Source organism: Copadichromis virginalis, linkage group LG6, assembly GCF_057382275.1.
Source record: "Copadichromis virginalis isolate Kocher_CV1m ecotype Utaka linkage group LG6, C_Virginalis_male_GT1.1, whole genome shotgun sequence".
Classification (NCBI taxonomy): domain Eukaryota; kingdom Metazoa; phylum Chordata; class Actinopteri; order Cichliformes; family Cichlidae; genus Copadichromis; species Copadichromis virginalis.
Genome location: NC_140623.1, coordinates 36199662 through 36210781, shown reverse-complemented (window position 1 = coordinate 36210781; position 11120 = coordinate 36199662). Strand labels below are relative to the sequence as shown.

At 39.0% G+C, this 11120-nt stretch overlaps 3 protein-coding genes across 6 annotated transcripts; 1 reads left to right on the top strand and 2 right to left on the bottom strand.

Moving 5' to 3' along the window:
• Positions 1-487: 487 nt before the first annotated feature.
• LOC146708375 (uncharacterized) lies at positions 488-2800 on the bottom strand. The gene is made up of 2 exons (XM_085460949.1): positions 2194-2800; positions 488-1627 (listed from the first exon to the last, which is right to left on the bottom strand). Exons 1-2 carry the CDS (start codon positions 2408-2410, stop codon positions 1347-1349), a joined length of 498 nt encoding a protein of 165 aa, XP_085317075.1. The 5' UTR covers positions 2411-2800; the 3' UTR covers positions 488-1346.
• A 1117-nt stretch (positions 2801-3917) lies between these two features.
• syce2 (synaptonemal complex central element protein 2) lies at positions 3918-7179 on the top strand. 4 transcript variants are annotated; one of them, XM_085460236.1, is made up of 5 exons: positions 3918-4039; positions 5000-5108; positions 5926-6005; positions 6466-6580; positions 6692-7179. In XM_085460236.1, exons 1-5 carry the CDS (start codon positions 4029-4031, stop codon positions 6872-6874), a joined length of 498 nt encoding a protein of 165 aa, XP_085316362.1. In that variant the 5' UTR covers positions 3918-4028; the 3' UTR covers positions 6875-7179. The 4 variants fall into 4 exon arrangements, with proteins under 4 accessions (XP_085316362.1, XP_085316359.1, XP_085316360.1 ...); XM_085460233.1 differs by lacking the exon at positions 3918-4039 and adding an exon at positions 4433-4585; XM_085460234.1 differs by lacking the exon at positions 3918-4039 and adding an exon at positions 4520-4671.
• An 82-nt stretch (positions 7180-7261) lies between these two features.
• On the bottom strand, positions 7262-10994 carry LOC146708373 (glutaryl-CoA dehydrogenase, mitochondrial-like). The gene is made up of 12 exons (XM_085460232.1): positions 10858-10994; positions 10438-10544; positions 10213-10245; positions 9989-10129; positions 9759-9821; positions 9469-9639; positions 9243-9372; positions 8517-8733; positions 8312-8415; positions 8065-8190; positions 7765-7925; positions 7262-7573 (listed from the first exon to the last, which is right to left on the bottom strand). Exons 2-12 carry the CDS (start codon positions 10538-10540, stop codon positions 7500-7502), a joined length of 1323 nt encoding a protein of 440 aa, XP_085316358.1. The 5' UTR covers positions 10541-10544; positions 10858-10994; the 3' UTR covers positions 7262-7499.
• Between the last annotated feature and the right edge of the window lie 126 nt (positions 10995-11120).

The following is an 11120-nucleotide window of genomic DNA, read 5'->3' as shown; positions in this document are numbered from 1 at the left end:
GTAATAAAGGGACACTGTATTAAAGGCTAAGCCGCTCATCTAATCTTCTCTCCGTAATCTCCACCCCTCACTGAATGCTGACCTCCGGGTTTCACAGATGGAATGAGCAATGTGAACTCAATGAGCGTTCCCCCTGAAATATGTTACTCTGGTCATTTTTCTCCTTTTAAGCTCCAGGCCTGTACCTAAAAAGGAGATTACTCCACCTTTGCTGGCAAACGTCGTATTAACATGGTCTGTTTTTATGAGTGAAAGTGCTGACAGCGTGCAAATATGTGTGTGTGTTGTCACAGCCTCCATGTGCTTTTAATCTCCACGGATTTTGCCGGCCAATATGCTGCTTAAAATGGCCCCTGAAATCTGTCATTTGGTGTTGTATAACCATGTTTTTTTAATCCCAACAAGCAAAAAAAAAAAAGTATCCCTTCTACAGATGTTCATTACATATACACATTTTTTTTAGAATTTAAATAACAATCAATTATAAATTCTTAGAAATAAAAACTTGTTTTATTTGTTGATGTTGCTTTTCTTAACCTCAATATCAAAGTGGAGATTCTTGTTCTGTTTTTGTATTTTCCATTTTTTGAAGTAACCTTCACATCTTTAGAAAGCATCACACAGTCACCTTAAAGAGGTCACACTAATCGAATCAACTTCACCCTATTAATTAGCGAGTTCAGCCTATCCTCCTAAGGCTCAGAATATATTTAGTATAGGAATAAGTCTGTGTTAGCAAATAGACTAAGCACCAATATTCACCACATGAATTCAGCACAAACACCTTCAAGGTGCACTGCTTTCATTATTATTTCTCTTTAGGTATTTAAATTTTGTGAATAAACTTTGTGATATTATTAACAGTTGTTAATAAAAGCTTTAATACATGATATTAACTGAAGTTTGAACTTTTGCCTTTGTTCACAATTATAAATGTGGTTAAATGATCAAAATTAAGTTCTTTATATCTTAGCTACAGACTTTAGTGACAGTTTAGGATGACATGACAACTGGCAGGAGAAAAAGGTATAATCATGACGCTAACTTGGCACAAATCCACAACAAGTGAATGCTGTTAAACAAAGTATCACAGGCTCTACGTGAGCTCAGGACTGCAGGAAATGTGCAGTAGTCTGTTCCCGTCTTGGTCGAATACACATCAGCTGCTCCAAGAGAAGGAAATCCATGCATGCAAACTGGCCTTGTGAGTCATACAACTTGTGTATTTCCAGACAGATAGGGTGACTCTAGGGCAGGTTTGGAAAGGTGTTTCAGACATGACAAAAAGGAGCTAAAGAAGCTCAGCAGAAGAAGGTTGAGATCCTGTCTCAGATCCTTTGTGTTCTTCATGCATCGCTCTCCTTTGGGATTGGTCGACTGTGAGAAGGGCTGCCCAGACTGATGGAGTTGGGGAAAAAGGACGGTATGTAGTGGGAGACAGTCATCAAAGGGCTGGGCAGCGGGCTCTCATGCTCGGGCGTCATAGGGATGATGATGTCGTCTTGATCCCACACGTGGAAGGCATTTGGGTGGGAGTGAGTGAGGGCAGGTGGCATGTGGTGAGGGCTGACTCCCTCCACCTCTCCATCTTTCGTTAGCTCCTCTTCAATTGGTCCCAGCAAACAGTCTGTAGATGGATAAAAAAGCAGGGATAAGATCAAAATTATTGACCTTTACTGTCCTATAATTTACTTCTGAAACACCCAAAATTCAGTCTGCACAGCAGTAAAAGGCAAATCGAGTAACCTCGGGTTCTTTAAGAAATAAACTAATAAATAAAACGGCGAACTAGTAAAGAGCATGTTCATGGTTGCATTGCACATTGACAATGATGTCAGAAAACCTCAGCTGCAACTCCACCAAACCTGAAACTTTGGTAATGACCATAATCATAATGTTTCTGTTCTAGTGATAGTAGTTTGCAGTCTCTTCACTTGTGTTTAGCAGTCCTTTAAAAATAGCGGGTGTGTTTTAAAAAGGATACAGCCTGGTCCCAGTACAGGGATCTCCAAGGTGAAAGGATTTAAGGTTTGGACTATTAATACAAACTACTCCAACTACTACATCACATTAGCAAACACCACAGCACATCACTTTATTCCAATTTTAAAAAATAAAATAAAATATGGTCTTGTATATAAAAAAAAATTCAGATCATTGGAGTGAGCAGCTACCTCTGATAGAATAGATTACCTGTTATATCCAGCATGAGGTCTTTGATGAGATGACCCACAATAGCGTAAGCTACAGCAACCACGACCAGGGCGGCCATCAGAAGGTAGAGGACCGATTTGGGCAGCTGGATGAGATCTCTGGGAGGAGGCTTGTACTCCTTATAGAGAGGCTCCTCATTGTAAACCAAATACTGAAATGATGGCAATCCTTCTTCTGTGTAGTTAAAACTGTCCATATTCCCAGATTAGCAGCCTCCACGTCCAGCACAGAGAAGCAGTTATTCCATTGCATGTATAATTTACCTTCTTGCTGAGACGTCACTCCCAACAGTTTACAGGAAAAGTGTCAAAATCTACATCTGTTATCATTTCAAATCCAGTCAAGGAGTAAATTTACCCACCTGCCAAGACCATGTGTTTGCTGCTTGCAGATTTAACACATGTGGATCCCTCCAGCTCATATTTCTACCCAGCTTATTCTTTAATTTGCATTATGATGCATGTTGTTATCATCAGTTCATCCTCCAGTAAAGCAAAAAAAAAAAAATCAGGATATCAGCCTCTGTGCTGCCTCCTGCGTGCTGCAATCTCTGTTCTGAAATAATCCAGACTATGATCAGCAGCAGAGCAAGAGAGAGAGACAGAGAGAGATGAAGGGAGGGATTAAGCTCCAAATCACAGCAGCTCATCCCATCCCAGCCCACAGAATGACAGAGCACCTAATCCACAACTATCTTGTAAGTGCTTACTCAGCTATAATACTCACTTACTATTAAACCCGTTCCCACAAATCCACACATATGAAGAGCATCCCAGTGAAAAGCTCAGACAAACCAGCTTCCTAAAGGTGTTTCACTATTACTACTAGCTTGCATCCTTTCTTTTGAAAAAAAAAAAAAAAGATACAACATATAAAAAAATGAACCTATGTCTTGTGAAAAAGTACATAAAAAAAGAGTTTTCTTTCTACAGCCTTTTAACAGGAAGTTGTCTGCATGATAGCTTCAGACACTATTGGCAATATCTAAACCAGCTTAATGGGGTCATCACCTGGAAAGGTCTAAATTTAAAAAGCTGGGTCTTCTTAAACATTACCTAATGTTTGCCTTCTTTTGAGCTCATGAGCTGCGTTGCTCGTCTTGGTCATGTTGGTGCCATATTATTGGAACATCAACCAGTCAATCTAATGTAATATGCAAAGAACTGTTGTTTTCAAGTGCAGCTGCAAAAACTTTGCAGTTAAAGTGCAAAACACATCCAAATATCACTTGTAGGAAAAAAGCTTAACTCACTCACTTACTGCAAGAAGACCACCATTTCTGGAAGCTGATAGAAATAACGTGAATTTTAGTTCAAACTTTTTCTTCTAAGCCAAATAAAAGTCAATTTACATACATGAGAAATATACATAACATCAGTTCAGACTATTGAATTCTCAGTGCACTTAGGTATGTGGACCTGATCAAGGTGACCTGCTAAAGTTCAGTGGGATGGCTGTGCCTCAGGAGGTGGAGCAGGTCATCTGCCCGTCCGAAGTTGGGTGCTCTGATTTTTTTAAGATGATGCAAAAAGGATCTAACATAACCATACTTGATGATACACGCTCATTTACATGATACATGGTTAAAAAACTGTTTGCCTCTGTCCTAACACATCACACCTGAGCAGCATTGAACCTGGATTAAATGGGAGTGGAGACAGTGGCAAGTAGCGTTACTACTCCCTCTTGTGGTGACAAGTTGTAATAGCACCAAAAACATCAAACGGCTCTAACACCAGGCAGAAGTTTGAAAATGTTAGAAACTGCTGATCTATTTGAATTTCCTCACATTTCCCCATCTACAGAGTTTATAGATGGTCCAAAAGTAAGTATCCAGTGAGTGGCAGTTCTCTGGCTCTCTTCTTCTCTACCTTGTTGATATCAGAAGAAAAGTGAAAACACATCATCTCTGAATGCACATAAACATAAAACCTTGAAATCTGGGCAAAAGAAGACTAGAAAAATATTGCCTGACCTGATGAATCGCGTTTTCTGCTTAGACATTTACTGGTATTAAGGTATGTAAGAAATATGACAAATACGTCCATTTTTAAAGTCGGTTAACTCTCAGGTATCCAGACGTCTCAGTTTCAATAAATATGTGTATCTAAGCTGCTTTTTCTTGTATTAGGATATTCTAAAAATAAAGTATATACATAAATTAAGCCGCTTGGACTATTTTTTGTTTTTAGGATCATTCAGATGGTTGTTGTTTTATTAATTTATTACAGTTAACTAAAACTTAACCAGTAGTTTCATTTAGTTTAACTATGATAACCTTGCTTTTATATCTACAAAATTATAATCATACGTCGGTGGGTTTGGAGTCGAGTGTGGTTTACTGTTGCTTTACTATTCCCAACTTTTCGAGGTATCTGGGAACATCTCCCCGTTTAACCATTAATTGCAGACACACATGATATATACATTCTGTGGTTTTAACACAATAATGTTCAAGTAAGTATGGCTGAATAGGTTTTAGTAGAAAAACCGCCGGATTATGACTCTAGCTTTAATCCTAAATAGGTAGTAGTTAGCCGTTAGCTAGTGTAAAGCATTATTTGTGTAGCAGTTTTGGGCCAAAGCTAGGTTATAGCCCTTGTTTATTACTGTATATGACCAACTGAATAATGTAATATGTATGTTATATAGAGGGGTTCTTTTTGACGCAAATATGCCTGTAACTAAGCTAGCTTTACAGACTAGCCTAACTAGCTATATACTTTTGCTAATGACTGTATTTTAAACTTTTTTGTAATGGTGTGATTGTTTTTCCCCCGTTCAGCTCAGATTTAGCTTTGCAGAGTCAAAAGACCCAAATGGATTTTGGTTTTGAGGACCTACCATCAAATTTTCAGTACACTCCCAAGAAAGGGTGTGAAGTCTCACGGATGGTAATGTGTATTCTCTTAATACAAGAATAAGAACAACACTGGCATATTTAGATAAGGTGACAAAGATTATGTGCAGTTATGATTAAAAACACTATATGAAAATAAATAATGGTCCACAGGTGTGTCATATCAAGCACCTAGCCGTGAAATCTTTCTTCATTTGTGAAAGGATGGGTCTTTGCTACTGTTGCAACAAGTCAGTTTGTAAAATTTCCTCCCTACTAGACATTCAGTGATCAGCTGTTAAGTGTTATTATTGCAAAGTGGATGCATCTAGGATCAGCCATTTACAAGGTAAAGTTGCAGAATAGGGTTTAGGGCATAATTTGTAATGGTTTTGACCCAGTAAGAGGTTCAAACCTCCTCTGGTTTTAATATCAGCACAAAAACTGTTCACTGGGAGCTTCTTGTGTGGGTTTCCATGGATGAACAGCTCCTGCAGGTGTAATGTGTAGGTGCCCCAGTGTTTCTGTGGATACAGTGTATTCCAGGAGGGGCCAGTATCACCACACCACTGCTTAATAAACACCTAAGACTAGCACTTTACAGGCGGCTCTTTCCTTTAACATTGGAATATCTTTTGAACGGTAGTAGTCCATCCCTCAAATTGAGCTCTAAGGAGGAAGGTACTGTAGCCTAGTGCCTTAATTATCTGAGATTTTACTTTGGGTGATTGATGATTATACAGGTTAAACTATAATTTCAGTTCTTCCTGAAATTCAGAGCATCTGCAGCATTAGATCTCCATGATTAATGTTTCTTATACAGCTGATTAAAGTAGAATAATTTCTTTGTTTCATTATGTTTGATGAGGCAGACAGAAGACACAGACTGTGATTCATCAAGGGGGGAATCTTCAAGTGTGAGCGTGACTGAGATTCAAGAGCACCATAGCAGGTAGATCAGTCATCTTTACTCACCCAGCTGTGTAATGTTGGGAACGTTACTTTAAGATCACTTGTATCTTTCCTCAAATAATAAGTGCTTCTGTACTTAAAGGTTTAAGTTACTGTATATTTAATCCAATTGTGAATTAAATGGGTGGAAGAACCATGGACTGCTATGTCTGGCAAATAAGCAAAGTTTCCAATTTACACTAGTTATGAATTTATTGGTTACATTAAGTTACTAAACTAAAATAATTCCTGCCCAATGTGATGAAAAAGAGTGAGTGAAAGAGAGTGCAGCCCTTAAATTATCAGGAAGACAGGATTTCACTTATGTGCTAAAAGAACCAATCTGTGATGGGGGATAGAGGACAGATCGTTAGGTAAAGGAAGTGGGGAAAATGTTAATTAAATAGGAATCTTAACTTCAATAAGGAATTGGATTCTAATCTAATCTACATTTGTTGTAGCTCAAGGACAGATGATATCAGCAGAAAGGCACAGGAATTGGTGGAAAAGATTAACCAAAGCCGCATCAGTAACCAGAAAATGATAGACAGCTTTCAGGAGACGTTGGTAGAAAAGGTACAAAATTAATTTTATGCATCTAGCTGGAGCTAGTAGCAGATGCTCGGCTGTCATGTCTACAAAGCTTCTGACCATCTCTGATCTGTTCTGATCCTTTCCATCTATCAGGTGACAGATTTGTGCATGCAGATGAAGGAGCACGTGTACAGGGTCTTTGAAGAGAACAGTGACAGGATGCAGGTGAATCTGCAGGAGCTGCAGGAGGTGCTGGACAGCTGCACAAAGTTCAGTCATGAGCTGCTGGAAGCCAACAGAGCCCTGGCATGTCTCCGTGAAGGAGACATGCCATGAGATTATAATTTCTATCTGAAGTTAATCGTATTGTGAACTCATTAAGTTATTCAGTATTAGTAAATATATTCAGTGTAATGTTCAGTGTTTTGCTTCCTCTTTCTTTTGGTTGCTTATAGGACAATAGTTCTACTTAACATTGATGGCTTCAGTCCAAGATAAGAAAAGTTGAATACTGTTTTCTCTCTCTTTTGTTTTAACATAAGTTGATTTAGTAAATAAAATGACAACAAACAAGCAAAATATTCTAAATTACTTGTGATTTACCATTTATGTATTGTTATAAACTGTTGTCTTTACAGTGATCCCAGTGTGCGATTCTTTAGATTGAAATCAACCAATGTGACATGAAAACATTTGAGAATTCAAGACGCGTTATTTAGGGTCTTCAATTAAAACATCTTCCTGTTTATTTCAAGCCATTTATTTACATGCATTGTCATCATAAATATCATATCTCAGTTGGACTGTAAGCTATGTTAGGTTGACCTTTAATATTCACTTTAACAAGGCAATCAGTATGCTATAAATGTGAATATGATGAGGTGTTTGTGATGTATCCCACCATGAATTGCTCTTAATATGAGGTAAATTAGTTTCAAATTTCATCACTAGTTGACATCATTTAGTTTTCCACAGTGAAAGACTGAAGTCCAGTAATCGCTCTGCCCAGGATCAAGGCATGAATATCATGGGTTCCTATAAAGAAAGTAGTGAAATGGAAAAAAGGTCATAAGTTGTTTTCAAATACAAAAAATATCTCAAATACAGTTTAATAAGTAAACCAAAAACGTTCCGTCAATAATCTGTACATTGCTGACATCTAGTGGTGGACATATGTAACTGCTGCTGAGTTTAAAAGCCTTTTCATTACTTTTAATTTTCCCTACCCTCATATGTATTGACAGCCTCCAAGTTCATAACATGACGGATGATGTGGTACTCATCCGAGATGCCGTTTCCTCCTAGCATGTCTCTGGCCTGTCTAGCAATATCCAGTGCCTTGCCACAGCTATTTCTCTTCAGCATGGAGATCATCTCCGGTGCCGCCCTATTAAGATGAGGAAGAAAAAACAAAAGAAACCCTTCTTTAGTTGTTTTTTTTGGGGGGGGGGGGGGGGTTTGCAGGGGAGGGGCAGTAGAACAGCAAACAATAAAGCAGGCAGTGACACGTGAAAGACAGCCCTCACTTCTTCTCATCAACAAGTCTTCCCAGGTACAGGCATGACTGCAGCCCAATGGTGATCTCTGTTAGCATGTCAGCCATTTTCTTCTGCATCAGCTGGTTTCTGGCCAGTGGCACACCAAATTGGATTCTGTTTGGAGGATACAAAGATATGAGCCATGTGCGGGGGAAATGGTAACATGGATCTCTTTTCTCTGGATTTTTATGTTTTGCCACGTTTTTGGGCAATGTCTGCAAACACAGTTGTGTACCTGTCCAGAGTGTACTGTCGAGCAGCGTGAAAGCAGAATTCAGCTGCTCCCAGAGCTCCCCAGGCAATACCATACCGGGCATTGTTCAGACAACCAAAAGGACCCTGTATACAAAGACAAACAACAAAAAATTTAAGCTACTAATATTCATACAAGCTGTAAAAATTAAGTTTGCCAAACTTCATTAGATAAAACATTAACTTACACCGAGGCCAGAGACATTGGGCAGCAGGTTCTCCTCAGGAACTTCTACTTCATCCATCAGGATCATGCCAGTGGCAGACGCCCTAAGAGAAAATTTTCCCTCAATCTTGGGGGTAGAAAAGCCCTTCATGCCACGCTCCAAGATGAAACCCCGCACTCTCCCATCTTCACACTTCGCCCAGACTACTGCAATGTCTGCCACAGGAGAGTTTGTGATCCTAGGAAAAGATGTGGGGAAATCAGTGTATTTGATTATTTAGATATTTAAGTAATTTAGTTTCACAGAGAGCAACAGGCTTTGTCAGCATGTCTAAATTATTACACATGTTTACTTCTATATGATTAGTCATCAAATGGCAGAACTATTGTGTCCTCACCCATATGGAAAAGATATATATAAATCTTATAAAGTTTGTATCTGTCTTGTGTGAAACTTGTATGAAAAGCATATAAGAGTGAAAACAGATATAAGATCCCTTGAAAAATTATATAATGAAACTTGTATGTTTTGGATACTTACTAAAACAATGTATGAAAGTAATGAGAAAGTGGCCACTTTCATGAGTAATCACATATAAGTTTTTACTATTTCTTTTCCATATGGGCAGTATGGGGATCCACACAGTTCCAAGTTATATAAACTTATACAGGTCTCTGCTCCATTGTCTTATTTTTACTCCATGCAAGTTTCAAACCAATACATCTTGTTCTATATGTGTCTATCTACCAGGTCTTAGCTCCGCTGATGGTGAAGGTACCACTCGATGGGTTGTACTTGGCCTTAGTCTCCATACTGCTGGGATCACTGCCATGATTTGGTTCTGTCAAACCAAAGCAACCTACAATTTCTCCCCGAGCTGCAGAACAAATAAACACACACCAGAAATCAGATGGATTTTAGCCCTTTGCAAATTTTAAATGTCAAGTACAAGAGGAGAGAATGTCGCACTTACCAAGCCGGGGCAGGTACTTCTCCTTCTGGGCTGCTGTGCCATACGCATTAATCGGGTGCATGACCAGTGAAGACTGGACGCTCATTACAGACCGATATCCACTGTCCACCCTCTCAACCTCTCTGGCAATCAAACCATATGCCACATAACTCGTACCTGCACAACCATACCCTGCAGTGTAAAGGGAAAAAAAACAACTTAAAAAAACTACTAAGTGTAATCAGTGAAATATAACAAAAAGCAGGAAAAAAGGAGGGAGGGGGGAGCATTAGTTTTTTTGTTTGTTTTACCTTTAATAGTCGGGCCTAGGACTCCCAACTCTCCCATCTCTGAGACAATCTCACGGTGAAAATCTGTAGCATGGCGCATGTTAGAAAATAAGAAAATGACAAATATTTAGATGAGATTCATTTTACACACCTTAATGTAAAGGCGGATTAAAGACAGAAACAGATTTTTTTTCTGAATTATTCACAGTGTGCACAGCCTGAACCACACATATTAATCCTGCTTAACTCACGTTCATGTCTGTTGGCCATAAGGACGCGCGGCATGAGTTTTTCCTGGCAGTAGTCCCGAAACGAGTCCCGGATCATGATCTCTTCCTCCGTCAGCTGACCCTCCAGGTCGAGTGCATCCCGCCAGTTGAATGCCACCTTGGCTGAGCGCCAGAACATTAACACACACACATTCACTATGATCACATCACTATAATAGAACATAAGATTCACTTCAAATCTTTACCTGGCTTTGCTGGCTTTTTGGCTTCTTCAGCACCTAAAGATGTAAATTTAAAGTGTTGTTGATCATCTGAGACAAATATAGAAAACATATTCATGTTTTTCCAGCTCTTATGTGTGCTTTCTTTTTTATCACAACTAAAAATTGCATTTCCTACCTCAAGACACCCATAGACTGTGATTCCAAACTTTACACTACCTTCCTGTGTATCTAAAATATCAGTCGTACCTTTTTGTGCTGCAACCGCTGTGCCCTGAGCTCTGGATGCAGTGACAGCCACGGACATACGGCTGTTGGAGAGTAGACGTGTGAAGGCACTTCTGAGAGCCATTTTACTAAAGGGCACAAAATAAAAGTAAATGCATATTAGAGTGTACACCTCACAGTGTTTGAGGCGTTATTACGCAATAATACCTGAGTGCAAGTTGTAGCAAAGTTACTTTTGTGTTTGGGTATTGTTATATCATCTTATTATATAAGGGGCAAACTTTGGTGTGTAGTTTTTATTTGGGTTAAACAAATATGTTAAAAATGTTTAATCAGACATTTCCTTATAACCTGTGTAAAATGCTTCACACATTTCTCCTTAAAGCATGCCAAATACATCAAGATCAACATATCCAAACAAAATACTTTATAGTAGCCTACCTTTTTTCCCCTCTCAGGTGGGTGATCAGATTATAAGATGACTTTTCGATGGCGATATGAGCTGTGAAAAGTTGCTTAAGTAATAGAAACGTCACAGGTTTACGTAAAGTGTAAGACGGGAAGACTTTTCCGCCATGATAGATGAGGCAAAACACTGAGCCAGCGCATGACAGTAAAAGTAGTGCAACTCGTGAACGTCACGCAACGGACTTTGAAGAGCCTTTTGCGCTTGTAACAGATTTTTATAAGATAAGTGCGGGAAG